This window comes from Microcaecilia unicolor, chromosome 2 (assembly GCF_901765095.1).
Source record: "Microcaecilia unicolor chromosome 2, aMicUni1.1, whole genome shotgun sequence".
In the NCBI taxonomy this organism is placed as follows: Eukaryota; Metazoa; Chordata; class Amphibia; order Gymnophiona; family Siphonopidae; genus Microcaecilia; species Microcaecilia unicolor.
In genome coordinates, this window is record NC_044032.1 from 293,765,837 (window position 1) to 293,786,655 (window position 20,819).

Below are 20,819 nucleotides of genomic sequence, written 5' to 3' on the forward strand. Positions count from 1 at the left end.
CTGGGCTCTGGAGGTCCCTAACAGGGCCATAGTTAGCTATGTCTGGCTGGTGCAGTTGCACAGAGCTCAAGGGAAGCTGGGGTGCCAAACTTGCACCCTGTTCATTGGTTCCCTTGCCAGTGAGATACAAGAGGAGAGGGCGGGAGCACACCAGGAGCTTTTGGGGGCATGTCACACAGGGAGCGCTTGCGGCTTGTGACACACTTGGTCCACAACTCGGAGCTCCTGGTTCTGAAGTCACCAAACTGGGAATCCCATGTCTGTGAACGTTTTGTTTATTTATCTATAAATGGTGTACTTATTAGCATTTTATAATATAGAATACCATAAATCTATTACATATGAAACATAAACTATAATTTATTCCATAATACATATAAAAATAAAATAAATAACAAATTAATCTCAACTTAGAAAAGAAAGCTAGTCACAGAAAAATAAAGGAAGATAAGAAAAGGAAACATTTATTATTTATTTATTTATTGTATTTGTATCCCGCACTTTACCACTAAAAGCAGGTTCAATGCGGCTTACATAGTAATAGGTAACACAGAATTTTGTTATGTAAAGTAGGAAATTAAGTATAACATAGTAATAGGATGGATGGGTAGGTAGAGACAGGTGATAGAGAGGAGAGTACGGTGGGAGATAGAGTCTGGGTCAATGTCGTTTTCTCTTCAGTATATCAAAGGTAGATGGGTTCATAAGATTAACCTGGGTCCTTTGGGTAGGCTTGCTTGAATAAATGGGTTTTTAGTGCTTTCCTGAATGGTAAGTGGTTATGGATTGCTCGAATAGGTCTAGGGAGAGTGTTCCAGAGTTGGCTGGAAAAATGATAAAGAAAATGTAATTAAAAAGTATTAATCCTTTACTTTTTACTGTCTATTTCTTTTCTGACCATTTATCTCATTTCATGATTATTGCTAAAAATAATTTTTCCATGGGGGGGGGGGGGGTGTTAAAAAAAGGTCAGCCCCGGGTGTCAAGTATGCTAGGTACGCCACTGCCCTGAGAGAAGGACGCCCATCTCCCGATTTGTGTCGGAAGATGGGCGCCCTTCTCTTTCGAAAATAAGCCTGATGGTAACCCTATGGAAGGGAGAAGAGGGGTAACCTGCACAGAGCAGCAGCTACAACCCGACATAAACAAAGATATGAGGGGAGGAGTTAACTTGGATGGAGTGGCGGTTACAATTCTAAATGAAAGCATTGAGGGAGAGGGGGGTTAACCTGCATACAGGCTGGAGATTTTTGGCCAGTCCTGGTTTTGAACTTGCATCCCAAAGCAGTGTAGGATTTGTAGTGCTTGATTGTGCTCATTGAAATCAGTGTTGTAAGTCCCATAATGCAATAGGATTAGGGTTACCATATGGCTCCAGAAAAAGGAGGACACATTGATCCAGTCCGGGTTTTGCTTTCATTTGGAAGTAAAACCCAGACTACCTCAATCTGTCTTCCTTTTTCTGGAGTCTTATGGTAACCCTATGCATTCTAGACTTGGCTTGTCAAAGGTGGTAAAGCATTGAAATACAGAGCTGCCAAGTTACCCATTCCAGGAGGGAGACTTTTTGGCCGGTCCTGGATTTCTGCCAGCTTCATCCTGGTGCATTATGGGACCTGCAGCACTGATTTCAATGGATAGAATCATGGACTTCAAATACTACACTGCTTTGGGATGTACGTTTAAAATCAGGACTAGCCAAATAGTCTCCCTCCTGGAATGGGTAACTTGGCAGCTCTGGAAATATCAGGCTGTGTTGACAGTGTCCTGGAGCACATCAGGGTAGGGATAGAATGTGACCCAATATCTGGAGAGAGGCCATGTGAGTCTCAGAGTTGCCAAGTTACTCAGTTCCAGGCTGGAGATTTTGGAACAGCTCTGTATTTCTGACCAGCTATCCTGGTGCATTGTGGGACTTGCAGCACTGATTTCAATGTGTGGGATCAAGCACTACAACTCACACACTCCTTTGGGATATTAAGTTCAGAACCAGGACTGGCCCAAAATCTCCAGCCTGAAACTGGGTAACTTGGCAGCTCTGTAGTCTTGACTGCATGATACCCTCTTCTGACGCATTCTGATACCTGCTACTTTAGCAACAGGAACCAAAAATATCTCAATTCACTAGGACAGTGGAGGCAGTGCATGCAAATCTCTCTCATGAATATTCATTGTGGATATCCTGAAAACCTGACCTGCTGGGATGCCTCCAGGGCCAGGTTTGGGAACCACTGCACTAGGATCAGAGATTCCAAGTTACCCAGTTCCAGGAGGGAGATTTTAGGCCAGTCCTGGATTCCTGACAACCTCATCCTGATGCATTATGGGACCTGTAGCACTGGTTCGGGGGGGGGGGGGGGAGGAGGAATCAGGGACTAGAAATCTGGTCAAAAACTCTTCATCCTAGATCTGGGTAACTTGAAAGGTCTGTGGAATACAAATTCAAAAACTGTACAATACCCAATATTTTCCCTCATGAAATAGGGCTACATGAAATGGCTTTCCTTAGACAGCACAGTTTAGACTCTTTTTTAAAAATCCGCATTTCTTATAAAATGTATCAACTTCCCCAAGAAGAAATGTTGCAAAGCGAATATTGTTCTACATTGTAGTTTGTTAAGTTTTCACTCATACTTCCTCCCCCCCCCTTCACACCCCCACAGAATAAAATTTCAGACTTGTCCTTTTGTTGATCATTTTCAGCATAGAAAGCTGTAGAAGCACACATACAAAAAAAAATGAGGAAATTTAAATATCCAGAATTAAAACAAAAGATATGAAGACAGCAAATCAGCATGTCCTGGGGAAGAATAGTAAGTGGTACTTGGTTCACTCAAATTAGCAGGCAATAAAAACTAATTCCTTTGAAGTAAAGTGCAAATAATGACAAAAGCATTTAGCGGGCATCAGTTTGACATTAATTAACACTAATCACCAGACTGTTTTGAAGCAAACGGCTGCCGCCCTAATTGTTGATTGAAATTTCCAATTGAGTCAAGAGGTGTGTGGATTACCAATGCTGGCACTGAACTAGCAATTACTGTCAGTGCCACCTCAAAAATAGGTGTGAGTTTTTATCTCCCTGTCAAGTTGGTGATGCCCTAGTTAAGGGGCAGCTCCACTTCCCATTATACCTCTGCTTACCTTGAATCCCAGCAAAGTTGTCACCTCAAGATGTGATTTTTCTTTTGTTTTCTAAAGAAGAATTGGTTTGGTTTGATGACAGCACTGCCTGTTGATAAGTTAAAAAAAAAAAAGTTAATTACTGCCCTAAAGTCTGGAGAGCCTTTCTTTTTTTGTTTTTGAGGTTTTTAAAAAAGAAATACTTTTAGCTTCATTGATTGGAAAAAAAAAAAAAAGTAGATGCAGTCCTGGCCAGTCCTTTGCCCAAGGTTTGCTCTTCTTGCTTGGGTTAGATTGCAAACAGTTTTGTGTACCCCATGGAATTGGATGGCAGGATGTTACCCCCTTCTTTCATAAATCTACACTTACAGTATGACACAATGGCACCTTGACGCCAGGCTGGACAGCGACGGTGGGCGTCCAGTGAAACCTGGGAGTGCCCATGCCGGGTCCCAGGAAATGTTGGGCAGTTGGGGGGTATCTGGCAGAAAGCGATCTTCAACCCTGCCTATCAGATCCTTCCCGTCCCTGGGCAGGGAGGGTCTTGAGGGAGGAATTTAAAGGGGGATCCTCCGTGGAGCAGGTCTCTTCCTGCTTCTCGGAGATGAATGGCTTCCTATTCCACCCTCCCCGTCATAGCGGCAAGGTTCGAACTGTCACAGCTTGGGGAGTACCCAAGCTAATGGCAGCTTCAAAGGAGGCCCTTTGAAGTAGACCTTAACGTTCACCCAGCATTCAACGTTAGGTCTATGCTTGCTCTGCAGGACTAGAGGTCTAGGCCTGTACCTTGCTCCAGCTGGCATGGCGGAGTTAAAGGTTAATTGTCTGTGTTGGCCTCCTAGCTAGGCGTGGTTGGAGGTCCCTTGAGGTTGTAGTATTTATCATAGCTCGGGTATGGCAAGTTTCCACCAACAGGCTAAGCTTCGGCCAAAATATTTCCAATAATATCCTAAAGAATATCTTGCCTTTCTTATGGTGGATTCCAAGGAGAGTGGTTGGTCTCACATCCCCTGTTATAGCCATACTGGGTTGGACTAATGGTCCATCTATCTGAGTATCCTGCTTCCAGCAGTTGCCATTTCCTGTGTTGTTTCTGGGAATGTTCATTTATTTTATGTATTTATTTATTGGGATTTATTAACTGCCTTTTATGAAGAGATTCACCTAAGGCAGTGTACAGTAGGTACAGTTTAACATCAAACTTACAATTTTGTTAACTGCATAACAATAGTAAAATGTATAAGTATTAAACATAAATGCAATGAAAAAGGAAAACTTGAAAACAACAAATTGAAACCTAATAGGACTACCATGAAACATGATCAAAAATATACACATTTAACAGCACTGAAATTCAAATAACAGAGATATAATACGATGTCAGCCTAATACTATCTAATAAACACACATTAAAGCATTCAAATAACATTGCTATGATACCAATGCTTTTCTACAATACAGCTGAGGGGCAAGTAAAGATATATAGATGGGGACAAGATGAGTGGTACAGAGTAAGTAGGGATAAATAAGTGGGTGGCTAAACTAAAGGCAAGTTCTTTGTACAGTTAATCAAGATATGAGGAACTAGTCTAAGTTACACTGTTAGGTGTATTTTCAAAGCACTTAGACTTACAAAGTTACATTGAGAGGCATTTTCAATATGACGTCTAAGTCCGACTTTGGACGTTTTGCAAAAAACGTCCAAAATTCGAATAGGAAAGAAGGTCATTTTCAAAAAAGAAAAATGTCTATCTTTTGTTTTCGAAAATACTGTTCCAAACAACATTTTGTGATTTGGACGTTTTGTTTTTTGGTCCATTTTCGGCAACAACAACAACAAAAAACGTCCAAGTGCAAAATGCACAAAATCAAGCCATTGGGCTGTAGGAGGAGCAAGCATTTTTAGTACTGGTCCCCCTGACATCCAAGAATAGCAATAGGGCACCCTAGGGGGCACTGCAGTGCACTTCATAAACTGCTCCCAGGTACACATCTCACCATTGCTCCCTTACCTTGTGTGCTGAACCCCCCCCCCCCCCAAAACCCACTACCCCCAACTGTAAACCACTACCATAGCCCTTACGGGTGAAGGGGGCACCTATATGTGGGTCCAGTGGGTTTCTGGGGAGTTTTAGAGGGCTCGCAGTTTCCTCCACAAGTGTAACAGGTAGGGGGAGGTAGAAGCCTGGGTTCACCTGTCTGCAGTGGACTGCACCATCCACTAGACTACTCCAGGGACCTGCATGCTGTTCTAATGGACCTGAGTATAACATCTGAGGCTGGCATAGAGGTTGGTAAGTAATGTTTTTCATCACATTTTTTTGGAGGTGGGAGGGGGTTAGTAACAACTGGAGGAATAAGGGGAGGCCATTCCTGATGCCTTCCAGTGGTCATCTGGTTATTTAGGGCACCTTTTTGTGCCATATTCGTAATAAAAACAGGTCTAGCTCAAAACGTCTAAGTTCTAGTCCTGGATATTTTTGTTTTGTTTTATTATGGCTGAAAAACCTCTAAGTCTTAGGAACTCCCAGGTTCCGCCCCGAACACGCCCCTGGCACTCCTCCTTGAGATTTGGACGCACTTCTGGTGGACTTCAGAGAAAAACGTATAAAAATAGGTTTCGAAAATACTGATTTGGATGTTTTTGTAAGAAAAACATCCAAATGCAGACTTATGCCACTTTTTGGACATTTTTCTCTTTTGAAAATTAGCCCAATTGTAACCTATGGAACTTTGTAAGTCTAAGTGCTTTGAAAATGAGCCCTTGTGTGTAGCAAGCTAGTCCAGGTGCAGAATGAGTGTATAGTTAGTCATCCTATGTATTAAAGGCTTGGGAGAAGATCCAGGCTTTCACCTGCTTTCTGAGCAGAGGTAGTCTCAAATTAGACATAGTCCCTCTGGGATTAAATTCCAGAGCATGGGGGCTACTCCTGAGAAGGCTCGCTGGTGGGTATCACATTTGTTTTCATTTGTCCATTTTTTGTCCCGGGAGCAAAGTTATTGAGTGTGTACTCTTTTCAAAGAGTGTATACACTATTACAGATAAATGATAAAGTATTAATTTTCATGGTTTTCTGCTCATTTTCATTTGATAATGACTAGCAATGAGATGGGATATGTCACTGATATTTCACATATCTGTGCAAACAAATGCCCATCCCTATTTTCTAAGCAAGTCTTCCTAATGTCTTGGCAGAATTTTCAACCAGGTGCTTCTCAATGACAGTTTTCATTTTATACATTCCTCTTCAGCCCCTCATTTGTTTGCTATGAAAGATCTTGTGTGATTAAACACTGATCTCTTTATAAGAACCAACTGACAGGTCCTGTTGTAAAGTTATAATATATTCTATAATGTATAATATATAATAATAATAATAATAATAATAATACATATATTTCTGAAATGTAACTGTGAGTAAGGGGCCTTTTTACTAACTTGTGTCTACTGCAGGGTAAAAAGCACTGCTTTTGGGCACACTCAGGTGTCCTGTGTTAGTTTCAAGATTGACGTGCGTTTCCCACATGCTATAAAGATAGAATTTATTTTTTAGCACTGGAGGTGTGTCTGGGGGCAAAGAGCAGTGTGTACTAAGAAGAGATAACCGCAAATGATAATTGCAACTTAATATATATGGATGATATCTGGATTTTTAATATGTTAGCATTTGATACGAGTGTGTGGTATACCTGTGTGACTGTCTGGTCTTGGGTGTGTGTGCTTTACTATCAAACAATGGAGTTCTATGTTTTATTATTATTTTTATAATTTTGTATTCGGAAAGGAATGGAAAACAAAAGTGAGGATGTTATAATGCCTTTGTATCGCTCCATGGTACGACCGCAATTCGAATATTGTGTTCATTTCTGATCGCCGCATCTCAAAAAAGATATAGTAGAATTAGAAAAGGTACAGAGAAGGGCGATGGAAATGATAAAGGGGATGGGACGACTTCCCTATGAGGAAAGGCTGAAGCGTCTAGGGCTCTTCAGTTTGGAGAAGAGACGGCTGAGGGGAGATATGATAGAGGTCTATAAAATAATGAGTGGAGTGGAACGGGTAGATGTGATTCATTTGTTTACTCTTTCCAAAAATACTAGGACTAGGGGGCATGCAATGAAGCTATAAAGTAGTAAATTTAATACAAATTGGAGAAAATGTTTCTTCACCCAACGTGTAATTAAACTCTGGAATTCGTTGCCAGAGAATGTGGTAAAGGCAGTTAGCTTAGCGGAGTTTAAAAAGGGTCTGGACGGCTTCCTAAAGGAAAAGTCTATAGACCATTATTGAATTGACTTGGGGAAAATCCACTGCTTATTTCTGGGACAAACAGCATAAAATGTATTGAGCTTTTTTGGGATCTTGCCAGGTATTTGTGACCTGGATTGGCCACTGTTGTAAACAGGATGCTGGACTTGATGGACTTTTGGTCTGTCCTAGTGTGGCAATACTTATGTACTTATGTTAAATACTTATGTACTGATATATTATACATTGTTTTCATTGTTTGTTTATTTGCATACTGTAAACCATTTTGATTTGATTACAAGTAAATCGGTATATGGAATAAATGATAAACGATTGCTGCACGCTAACCAATTTGTTCATGACCCCTTACCATCTAGAAAATAGGTGTCGGTAAGTGCTCATGTGCTAATGGCCATGCACTAATGGGGAACTTAGTGCATGGCCATTAATAGGGAAAATGGGAAATGACGCCATGCTAACACCGTGCTAAAAGAAGCCTCAGTGTGTGGAGAAGCCCCGAGCTGGGGATAGCACTGGCCACTTTTTAGCACAGCTTAATAAAAGGGCCCCAAAATAAGTCCCCAAGGAATCTGTACAAATCACCGAGCTGGACTTTTGTGTTGGGAGTTATTCCTAAGAACATTTTGTTATTTTTCTGAGGCACAAAAAATAAGAGCTAAGCTGTGTGGGTAAAGAGCCTTTTCATTAGCATGATATTAATATGAAATGCCTTAGGGGGCCTTTTACAAAGGTGAGTAAGGGCCTACACGCATCCAGCCTGTGCCAAATTGGCATTATTGCCAGGCTGCCACATGCCCTGGGCGGTAATTCTGAATGTGGCTCGTGCTGAAAACACACAGTAGAAAATATTTTCTAATTTCTTCTGCGTGGTGCTTACCTGGCAGTAAATGGCAGTGGGCACACACTACATGCCCACTGCCTGGGTAGTGCGTGAGATCTTACCATGAAGTCAATGGGTGGTGGTAAAGTCTCAGGCCGAAAATGCGCTGGTCTTTATGTTGCCGCATGTCCATTTCCAGCCCTTTTTCCAGGATGCAGTAAAAACTGGCCTGGCGCGTGCCCAAAAAACGCACTCACACTGCCGCAGGCCACCTTTTGCTGCGGCTTAGTAAAAGGGCTCCTTAATTTTTAAACACACTGTGGATGTTGTAAACAAAGAAGAAAATGTTGATTCACTGAATCAACATTCAGAACAGGTTCTTTCTTCTTAGACTAAAAAATAAACAACTTATCTGAACCTTCCTGCCAAGTGATTAGCCCCCCAAGGACCAAGGGAGATAAATGAGCTTCTAATGTATACACACCAAAACAAAGAGCAGGGAATTAAATTGACATAAATGCCCTTATCATAATTAAAATCAACAGCCATGTGGTATGTTCGCCACCCTGGAGACCCTCCTGCTATAGCAGAATATAACTTTGTTCTCTCCTACTATAAAAGCAGTCTATTCCCTCCCCCTACCGTTACTTTATATGTTGGGAGGGGTCTTCTATAAACTGAGAGAGAGATAAAGAGAAAAAAAACCCAGGCAAGATCGATTCAGCATGTTCCTACTTCTGCTGCAAATGCTGCTAATATCCTGTCTTGCAGAGACAGGGATGGAGAAAGATTTTCTGAAAAGCAGGAGGAGGAAAGCTCTCTTCCTTCCCCACCAAGATCGAGCAGGAACTGGACTTGAAAGTCACAACAGTGACCTCCCAGTACATGATTCAATGGACTATGAAGAAATGATGGAGCAGGAAGGCCTGTTTGTACTTGCCCCAGGTTTGGGAGGGGCTTTACCTACCACTGAGAACAATATATCAGGAATCAAGAAAACTCCCCAGTTAAATTTCCCACTCATAGAGCTCCACAAGGAGAAAGAGCCTGAAAACTGGGGTCTTCCCCAGCAGTCCTTCAACCCTGAAGGCATGAGGAGCCTCTTCCCACCCCAACTGCTGAACAAGAAGAAATCAGAGCCGCCCCATAAGAAGAATGCCAAGAAATTCTGGAACCACTTCATGTTCCAGAAGAATTCGGCTTCCCAAGATCTGATCCTGCCCATCAAGACCATCGAGGTGTTTGAGGAGACATGCAAAACTCTGCCCTTCTCTCAGGTAAGAGCTCTACCTAAAAAGTGAAATGGTGAGCCAGACCAAATAGTTGCACGAGCCCTTCATTTCTCGGTGCACCAGGCTAGCCTAACAAATATCAAAACTGTTAAGTAGAAACCAATCAAACAGTTGAGTAAAGATGATTGTATCTTCAAACATTCATTATCCTAATGAAACTAGCTTAGGGACCACTTACTTATGGCTTCTTTTATCAAGTCATGCTAGTGGCTTCAGGTGCAGTAATGCCGACAAAGCCTATTCACTTTGAATGGGCTCCATTGGCCTTGCCGTACGGGAACTGCTAGCATGGTTTGATAAAAGAAGCCCTTAATGCTGAAAAACATATACAGTGAACTAATTCCTCAGGCTGTCTAAATTAACAAGCGCTTCTCATCCACTTAGACTAGGATGACTGGATTTTATATACTTACACAAGGCAGTCCAAAATTATAGAAAAATAATAATTAAAAAATTCTAGCTAACCTGTATATTTAAACAGAATAAGGAACATATCTGTGCTAATAGAATTTAAAGTCAAGATTTCTTTTCAATACACTTCTAGTTTGATGTAACCCAGCAGTAACCGGGCAGCGTGCGGTGATGCCCATTTACCGCTAGGTTATCGCCATGCAAGCCCAAGTCCGGGGGGTTTCTTTTTCCCCCCAAAATGGCGCATGCTCGGGGCAGGACTACCGCTGGCAGCCGCATTGGGCTGTAGTAGTCCCAGGAGAGCGAGCGGTAAGCCCATGTTGGACTTACCGCCACTCTGTAAAAGGGCCCCTGTATGTGCTATCTCTAATTGGGGATCCTTCCCTTGTTCTGTATTTGAGGAGGGTCTGTCTGTGTTTTGCATGTGACTGAGTGAGGTGTGATATTTGTTTGCATATAGTTTCTGTGATGAGATCTGTAGCAGTCCCACTTCTTCTGTTTTACTTGTAGTAGGAATTTTGGTGTTTTAGAGTCCAGAATAATATTGGTAGTGCTGCTTATTCATAGGTTACTCCTGGGGGGAGTCCATGTCACTACGCAATGCTGACTTTGCACAGAATTTTTTTTTTGTTACATTTGTACGCCGCGCTTTCCCACTCATGGCAGGCTCAACGCGGCTTACATGGGGCAATAGAGGGTTAAGTGACTTGCCCAGAGTCACAAGGAGCCTGAAGTGGGAATCAAACTCAGTTCCTCAGTTCCCCAGGACCAAAGTCCACCACCCTAACCACTAGGCCACTCCTCCACTCCACTTGCCTCCCCCATTCTGTACTTGCCTTGCAGAATTCTACACAGGGAACAGAAGGCAGCAAGTTTGTCAGGTTTCTGATACCTTTCCCCTTGCAGTAGACACCCACAGACTGCTCGTAGAAATCCCCCCTCCTCAACCCGGATTACCCTGTCCTTCCAGATCAAGTAGCATAAGGAAGAAACAAATGGCTGTGCATCAAACTTTCTCCTCCTCTGCTGGCCTGAGCTCAACTGCTGTACAGAGTCCCACATGGTTCAAATAAGCAGTGGGCCCAGGTCAGCAGAGGAAGAGGAAGTGGTCTGATGTGCAGATGCTTGCTTCTTCTTTATGCCACATTATCCAGGAGGAAAACATGGTAATATGGAGGTAAGGTTGTGAGGAGAAAAAGAATACAGCAGTGATGTTCCTTGGTTGGCTGCCACCCGGGGCGGATCGCCACTGTGCACCCCCCCTCCCCTGGATGCAGCGTTGTCCGTCCCCCCAGGTGAAGCATCCTCCCCCCCCCCCCCCCGACGCATCACCGTCCTGTTCTGACCTGGTTTTACAGCCTGCCTCACTGACACAGCACTAACACAGACTACTCAACAATTACTGTGGATTCTTTTGGATTCGTATTAGGTAAATTAGACTTTTATTAGAGGATCACTTCAAACAGAGAGTCTAATCTGTTGTGTAGGATATAGCAAGTGATATAGCAGAGTGGTCTGACAGGGAATTATCAATGATATGGACCTCTTTTGCTATTGAGAATAGTGACTGTGAGATTAGGAAATAATCTAGTCTAGAGTAGGTATTGTGTGGATGTGAATAAAAAGTAAAGTCCATGTCATGTGGGTGCAGTAATCGCCATATATCCACTGTCCCCAGCTGGTGCATCACAAAGTTAATTCCCTTGCTCTCCAAAGCTCTTCCCCATGATTTAGCTGGTTTGCAATCAATAGTGGGATCTGCGTAGGTATTAAAATCCCCTCCCAAAACAAGTTGGTACTCTGAATGTGGGATCAGCTCGACCACTGACTGTATTTTGTTTAAACGGTCTTCCAGCGCCGTGCTACCGTCAGTGAAATCTCCCTTGCCCAATCCCCCGGCTGCACCACATTCACCTGCTGATGTTCCTGGCCCGCCGCCATCTTAGGTACTTAGAGATGGAGCTTTTTTATATTTCAGGCCTCTCTGGCTCCTTGTGGGCATACCTTCTCCCAGAGTGCTCTCTTGTTTGTTCAGCCGTACCCGAGCGGTGCCCAATCAAAGCGTGAATATACAGAGATCTGCAGACGGGGAAAATGCAGAAATTGCGCAGATTTTTCCTGAGATTTGGCGGAGCTCACTTTCCAGGTGCAGATTCAGGTAGCAGGCATCACATCCTTTCTTTTCTAAGATAAACTGTAGATTGCACACTGCTCTGCTCTACCTTGCCAGCTAGAGTGGTCTAGCAAATTTTAATAAACTATAACATCTTCATCCTTAGAGATCTTCTATGCTTCTATGCTTTCCCCCAGCCTGACTTCACCCTGGCTAAGATAGACTCCATCCTTTTGAAGTAGATTCCCTCTTCCATGAAATGTTGCCCAGTTTCTAACAAAGCTAAAGCCCCTACACCATCATTTCATCCACACATTAAGACTCCAGACTCTACTTGTCTGTGGAGTTCTGCACGTGGAATAGACAGCATTTCTAAGAGCTACATTTTCTAAAGGACACTACTGTATTAGCATAAATAAAGCTCATTGCATAAAATAGAACATGCTGTACTTAGCATGAAATAATGTATGTTAGAGTGTGATAATATGATGGTGCCTTTCAGTAAATCTAGTCCTAGATGCCGGGAGGGCAGAGTGAAATTAGTGACTTCCAGAGGCAATATCTCATGCAGTCTTCAGTTTCAGGAAATATTGTCCCCTGTTGGTTGTTCACATTTTCCTTTACCAGCCTCAGTCTTGGTCTTTGATTCTCTGAAAATGAAATATTTGAAATAAGCATATTATACACTTACACACAATGGAAAATATAACCTGCTCTGTGATAGTAAATAAATTAAGTTGAATACTCCCCTAAAACCCTGTTTTCAACCAGCATAAAACATTTCAATACAGGACATTCCAGTTTCAAAGAATAAAGCTTCTGTGAGTGTAAAACATTTGTTGAGCAGAACATTAGTGTAAAAGACTTTAGTCTTTATCACTTCCATTCTCGATAGGAAAACAGTTCACAACAGCATAGCACAAAAAGAAAGCTGGAAAAAGCATAACTGCTGTATATGATCATCACTTCATCTGGCACTTAATGCTTTCTGACAAATGTTAACAGGAAAAACTGCTCTCACCTGACACAATGAATTTTCAGACAGAATGACAACTTTCCACACAATAGAGAATCTCACTGTAAAAGGGTCTGGCTTTCTGGCATGCAAAATTAAAGTAGCACACTGAATTATTTGTGCAGTAATCCACATTGTACCAATTCACTTGATATGCCACCATAACATGTGAATGGATTACAGGCTTGGGGTTATTTTTTATCATTGTTGTTGTTGGTAGACAAATCAAAGCACAATGAAACTACTTAAAAAAAATTCTATAGTGACAGCAGAAGCAAAATAGAAAAGATCAGTCAATCTGATTTCCTAGTACACAGAATAGTAATTCCTCAGACTTAACTTGTGTTATAAAAAGAATACTAACAAAACTAAGAGTTGGAGGGAAGAGGAGCTTGGTGCAGTTTGTTGGCTTGGAAGGTGGTCCTTTCTGTCTACTGGTGTAACCAAGGAGGTTGAAGAAAACAGGAGACAGGGTGTTCCTATCTAGTCCATTATACGGGCTGAAGCCAATAGGAGGAGCTTGCCAGCAGTAGGTGGAGCTTGCTGCTGTTTTAGTTCACCCCAAACAATAGCAAACACTACTGAAAACAATAGCAAAAGATTATTAGAAACAACAGACTGTTTATGCGTGGTCCATCTGTAAAAAATCTAAATCTGATCCTGGAGGACAAAAGATTTTTTTTTTTTTTTTTTTACTTATTTGACAACTTTTTCATTTATTCAAAAGCTTATATGTAGATATAAATATCATGAAATAAAAATTGAATATCACTAAAACAGCTTAAAAATTTATTGTAGCTGGTAGAGAAACAGAAGTTATAAACTCTGTATTTTGTGCTCATTTTTCAACATTGTTCTATACCAGCGGTTCCCAAACTGTGTGCCGCAGTGAACTCTCTGGGGTGCCGCAGTGAATCGCTCCCTACTTTCCCCTCCCACAGGTCCAGCATCTGCCACTTTCTGCTTCTTTCCCTGTCGCCACTGCAGCTTGCAGCTTACATTTTTGGGCGTCCGCGATTCACACGGGCACTACAGGGACTTCTCTCTGCCACATCCAACCCTTGCAACAGGAAGCTGCATCAGAGAGGGCTGGACACGGCGGACTGGGAAGGCACTGGAGTGCCCGTGTGAATCGCGAACAGCCCGCAGCACTGCAGTGGCAGCGGGGGAAAGAGAAGGAAGCAACAGCAATCCCAGACATGCAGGAAGGAAGGTAGGAGCGATGCTGGATTTGGGGAAGGTGTGCTGGTGTGAGAGGAGGGGGTTGCAGGGAAAGGGAGAGCTATGTGGCAGGGGGTGGGGGATCCTGAACCTGCAGGAAGGAAGGTAGGAGCAATGCTGGATTTGGGGAAGGTGTGCTGGTGTGAGAGGAGGGGGCTGCAGGGAAAAGGAGACCTATGTGGTAGGGGGGTGGTGGAGACCTATGTGGTGGGGGTGTGGAGACCCATGTGGCTGGGGGAGGGAGGTGCCGCAAACAGAAAAAGTTTGGGAACCCCTGTTCTATACAAATACAGATGGCCAAATTTCAGTGAGGATATCCTGTTTCTTGACTGGTTCATCTTAAATGTTGTTGTAATCTGCATTGGGAAGACTTGTGTTAGAAAGATGGAATAGACTGCAATTAAATGGAAGTAAAATTAAACTCTCCTTTCATTGGGGCACATGGAATCACATCTTCACCTCATCTGTTATGTAGAAGTTTACATTTTAGATACACAAATGGATTATTCTGTTTTTAGACATGTATCAGAGACAAGAAGTTTTATTAGTCAAAATAAAAATAAATATTTTGTTTCATGCAGATCTCTTTTATTTAAACATAATTAAATGGGCTATAAGACCCTAATGTAGTCCATTGGTTTTCTTACATTTTGTTCTTGTGATGGCTTATACTGTGCCAAAACTAAAAACTCTTCTCTCTTCTATCTGGTCAATAAAAGGAGCTCATTGTGACCACTATCCACCCTAAAAGGTTGTTTTCTGGCTGTAAATGAGGAATTGTGATACTGAATAAGTAAGTGTCCCTAGTCATGCATCCAAAGGTTATATAATCCTTTCAAGATAGCCAGATAAACATTTAACTTATTAGTGGAACATAACCACAGAGGCATGGTATGGTCGCATTTTCAATATGGTAATACTAGGGCTAAGGAATTTGATGGAAACCTGGGCCCCTGAATCCAAAATAAAGCTAAATAAAGAAAAAAACTAAATTCATGGTCATTGCCAACCTATTTGACCAAAATGACTACAACAGTTTCACAATTAACAACACTTCATTCCCCAATGACAATAATCTGAGAATTCTAGGTATAATTATAGACAAATATTTAACATTTGATACTCAAGTTTCCTCAGTAATCACAAAATCTTTCAGGTCTCTTTGGAAACTAAAAAGGATCAGACCCTATTTCGGATCAGACCCTATTTCTCATCAGAAACATTCAGACTATTGGTACAATCATTAACATTATCCCAATTTGATTATTGTAATGCCTTATATGCTGGCTGTAAGGAGTACCTGTTGAAAAAACTCCAAACAGCTCAAAACACTGCAGCCAGGTTCATATACAAAATCTTTCATTTTGAAAGTGCCTCCCTTTTATTAATCAGATTATACTGGCTTCCCATCAAAGTGAGAATCACCTTCAAATGATGTACCTTTATCTTTCAAATCCTATATGGCTCAGCTCCAGACTATATGGTACCATTAATAAACTTACCTCAAAGAAACGTTAAATATGAGGCAAGAAACTATCTCAGACTACACCTCTCAAATTGCAAAAAAAGTGATCTACAAAACTGTCCACTCTGCAGACTTCACTTACCTAGGAACCAAATGGTGGAACTCCTTATCACCCAAAATAAGAAATATACAAGAATATACTAGATCCCGCAAAATCCTCTATTCGTTCCTATTCAAACAAACCCTCACAAAGAACAACCATATCTCAAACAACTAATTATTACCTGAATTGGTAATTACTCTATTTACCATTAACCTTCTCTTTGCTTCATGTATGATTTCTCATTCATAATAGATTTTCTAAATATTAAACATCCATAGATATCCCGATACATTTATGATACTGTATTGTAAAATTGGATTCTTACAACAAATTACTTTCCTATGCATTATTCTTTGCTATGTAACCTATACTGTTTATTGTAAGCCACACTGAACTCAAACTTATTTAGGATAATGTGGGATATAAATGTCACAAACAAACAAACAAACAAATAAATAAATAAATAAATAAACAGGTTACTTTGAGTGGACCAAACTTGCTTTCATTGTGCCATCACCATTCAGCTGGATAGGCAGTGCTATGAAATAGGTGGAGGATAAAGGTTTTTTTTTTACATTTTGTCTCACATTATCCCAAGCAACCTCAATTTCAATGTGGCTTACATTTGAAAATACAGTAAGACACAATAATAGATTTCAGTTATATCATGGGAGCAAGTACATGGATATGTCTGAAACATTTAACAAAGATGAGATTACCATATATACCCAGCTGGGCATTTAAACGTCTGTCCTTTAATGATTCTGCATGTCCAGAAATCAATCATAGCCATAAGTACAGACAGTTATTCAAATATTTAGATGCAGAGAAGGCCTTTGATTGAGTGTCATGGGCCTTCTTGTTTCGGGAATTGCGAGTTTTAGGGATTGGTCTCCAGTTTTTGAATTGGATTCACACGGTATATATTAACCCAGTGGCCTGTGTTAAGGTTAATGGAGGTTACTCTGAAACATTCAGTCTTAAGAGGGGCACGTCAGGGTTGTCCCTTATCGACATTACTTTTTGCATTGGTTATTGAACCCCTGGCCCATAGATTTTGGGATAATGCCTTGATTTCAGGAGTATAGGTGCATGGGACACAGCATAAAATAAATCTTTTTGCAGATGATGTTCTATTGACACTGACGAAGCCGGAGGACTCTTTGCGTGGAGTGATGGATGAATTGGAAGCTTATGGAAGGGTTTCGGGTTTTTGGGTAAATATGGGGAAGTCAGAAATTTTAAATGTGAGCACCTCACTGGATGTGGTTAGAGCTTTGAGGTCCCAGTTCCCCTTTTGATGGGCGTGTACCTCTCTAAGATATTTAGGTATAGTGTTGGGACGAAATGTGGAGATCCTATAGGAACTGAATTACAAGCCTCTGATTGGTCAAATTCGGTAGGATCTGGACAGTTGGCATAAGCTTACCGTATCATGGTTGGGGAGAATTGAGGTATTGAAGATGATGGTGTTACCTCACCTCCTCTATTTGTTTATGACCCTACCAGTCGTGATTCCTTCTAGAAAATTAGATGGTTTGCAATGCCTTTTTTCTCAATTTATCTGGGCTGGTCAGTGACCACAAGTTGCTAAACACATTCTCTGGTTGGGAAAAAAAGAGGGAGGATTGCCAGTGCCTAATATACGTTGTTACTATTATGCAGCACAGTTGCATGCGCTTTTGGCTTGGCAGACAAGGGAAGTTAAACAATGGGTGGAGATAGAACATGAGGAGGGAGATGATATACCCCTATTGCATCTGCCTTGGCTATCACCGGGAAGCAGACTGAGGGAAGGAAGGGGAAGGCCTTTTCAGGAGCTTACAATGAAAATTTGGTGGGCAGTACTAGGGAAGATTTTGGAGGGTCAGGTTTAATCCTGGTGCACGCCACTCCTCTACAAAATCGAATTTGTCCTAGGGAGGGATCAGGCATTTTTTAAAAGATGGGAAAAGCAAGGTCTGGTTTGTATGGGACTGTTTTTTGATGGGGACGGGGGACAGTGCGGCCTTTTGGAGACTTGCAAATGCGATATCAGCTACAACCCAGGGACTTATTCCCCTATCTCCAAGTTAAACATTATCTTGCTGGGCCTCGAGTGGTAGAGGATTTACGGTGAGGCAAGAGCCCTTTTGAAAGACTGTTGGGATCAATGGTACAAACAGGGCACTTTCTCAGATTTACCAGTATCTGAATTGTAAAGGAGTGGGACAGCATAAATATATGGGACAATGGGAGACTGACATGGGGAGGAACTTGGGTATGGAAGAGTGGGCGGTATTGTGGGAACGTATGGCCAAGTTGGGTACCTCCATGGTAATGATGGAAAATGGATATAAGGTAATGCTGAGGTGGTATTATACAGCAGTGCATCTTAGGGCTATGGGGCTCAGTTCCATAGACCAGTGTTGATGTGGATATGGGCTGCAGGGGACATATAGCCATATGTGGTGGGAATGCTCCCTAGTGAAAAATTTTTGGCAATAAGTATTCAGGATGTTTTCACAGATTCTGCAGGAGAGCTTGGATCCTAGTATGGAGCTGGCCCTCTTGAACGCACTGGTGCCCCAAATCTTAGAGAGTGTGGATTTGTTGTTGAGACTGGACATGACAGCAGTGAGAGTGGTGGTGGCAAGTACATGAAAAGTGCCCCAGGTCCCTAGCCTTGAAAAGGTAGTGTTGAAACTGGACCAGTGGTATACCATGTATTGTCTGACGGCTTTATGCCGCTGTCGGGTGGCATCTTTCAACAGGCGATGGCGCCTGTACAGACATTGGAAATACAGTAAGTGGGTGGATTAGGCAATATTGGTGCACTAATGCCCTAGGGCTTGATCTAGTAGTACAATAGAGTTGAGGGGGATGGGGGGGTAAGGGGGGACTTCTGGGATTGTTCATGGAAAGTTAGGTAGTAGTTTGTATTAGCTAGATACACTGAAGAAACAACTTTGTATCTGTTATCTTTTGCATATTGTTATTGCTTTTTACTGCAATAAAGGTTTGTAAGAAAAAAAAACCAGGAAGTAAATGCCACAACATTGGGCCTGGACGGAGAAAGAACTCTTACAAGTTTCCTCAAAATACATCTTATGCAATGCTGGAATAGACAAACTGTAAGACCCCTCTGATCTAGGTAATCGACTTGGCACACGCTAAGGTTTAGTAAACGTTCATGTGGGTTTCCCCCCAGTTTTTGGATCTTCTTGAATTTGCTTCATATATTCATGTAGAGAATGTACATTAGTATTTTTAAATGTACAGTAATTGACTTAATGTGCATTCATTAACTTAGGTTAATGTATGTTAATGCATTTTAATGCACACTAATTTTTATGAATCGAATGCAGATCCCTATGCCTATTGCACAACATTTATTTTATGTATTTACAAATTTATAACCTATTCTATTTAAAAAAGTCTAGGTAGGGTACAAAAGTAACATACACGATATTAAATAAGCAACCAAAACATAAAACCCAAAAACGGTACCTGTGGTAACTAACACTTCAATTCTAGCCCACAATGGTCTCCTTTTACAAAGCCGTGCTAGCGATTCTGGTATGGCAAATGTGACAAAGTCCATCCAATTCCTATGGCTTCATCATATTTGGCACACTAGAATCGCTAGCACAGCTTTGTAAATCGAGACCAATGTTGTTTGTCAAAATATTTGGAAAACCATAATTAGAAACCAACAACTTTCTTCTTCATTTTTGTAGAGCATTGTACATGAGAACTGTGAAGAGACAGAGGTGCAGAATAACCTCTGCTTTGGGAAGTGCAGCTCTTTCCATGTTCCTGGGCCTGAGGATCATTCTTACTCCTTCTGTTCCCACTGCCGGCCCACCAAGTTCACCATGAGCCGCCTCAAGATGAACTGCACTGGGCCATTTCCTGTGGTGAAGATGGTCATGGTGGTAGAAGAATGCAAGTGTGAAGTCCAGAAAGACAGGCACCCTCCCTTTGAGCCTCTACATACAAACACAGAGACTGATTTGCGTGGCATGGATTAAGACAGCCTCTTCAAGGAGCCATGCAGAAGAAAATTACAAATGCTAGATGACAATAGACAATGGTTTTCAAAGGTCATAACCATAAGCACAGAAACAATGCTTTTATATACTAGTATTATGGGGAGGGGAGAGTTCACATGCACCATTACACACAGTAGGGTCAATAAAATAGGTGCTACCATTTACGTACCATTACCCCTATATAAGATGCGAGTAGCGCGCGTTAAATTGTGCACACGGACAATTTACACATGCTACTCAACTGAGTAATGAGCAAATTAGTGATGATAATTGGCTAACAACCAATTATCATCACTAAATGACAATAATTGGAATTTACGAGCACTTCTTTTTAGGCGTATTCTAAAATTTGATGCACATAAATTTCAACAAGTGTAGCTGAAAAGAGGGCGTGGCCATGGAAGGAGTGTAGGCATATCAGGGGTGTCAATAACATTTACATGCATTATAGAATTCAGAGGAACACGCGTACATTTAGGCACGGGAATTAATACCAGGTTTTCAATAGCGTAAATGGCTGCACCTAGATGTATGCCCGTTCTCCCAGCCTATGTGCTATTCTATAAACTGTATCTTATTGTAGATGTGGTTTATAGAATAGTGCTACACACATTATTTCAACACACCTACATTTTGGACGCCATATAGAGAATCTAGTCCTACATGTGTAAATATTTAATAATGCATTTATGCGCCTGTATGCACATATACACATGCCAAAATTCTACTATTCTGCAAATATCCACTTAACTTACATAACGTATATATGCAAGAAGACCACGCGCATGGGTGGAGTATGGGTGAGGCTGACATTTACGTATGTAAATCCTATATAATAATTTGGACCTCTGCACTTCCGTCTGGCTGCCTGGGCTCGTAACCGAGTTCCTATTGGTCCGCCCTGGGGATGATGTCACAGGGTGGACCAATGGGAAGTGAGAGAGAAGGGAAC

General features: G+C 41.7%; 1 protein-coding gene across 1 annotated transcript; it reads left to right on the forward strand.

Moving 5' to 3' along the window:
• The first annotated feature begins 8,938 nt into the window (after nt 1-8,938).
• CER1 (cerberus 1, DAN family BMP antagonist) lies at nt 8,939-19,846 on the forward strand. Its single transcript, XM_030192076.1, has 2 exons — nt 8,939-9,490; nt 19,553-19,846. Exons 1-2 carry the CDS (start codon nt 8,939-8,941, stop codon nt 19,844-19,846), a joined length of 846 nt encoding a protein of 281 aa, XP_030047936.1.
• The last annotated feature ends 973 nt before the right edge of the window (nt 19,847-20,819 follow it).

Excerpts from the sequence above, each read along its gene's own strand:
- CER1 (XM_030192076.1), top strand. The coding sequence starts at position 8,939 with ATGTTCCTACTTCTGCTGCAAATGCTGCTAATATCCTGTCTTGCAGAG. Across the intron at positions 9,491-19,552 it reads AAACTCTGCCCTTCTCTCAG|AGCATTGTACATGAGAACTG; the intron begins GTAAGAGCTCTA and ends TCATTTTTGTAG.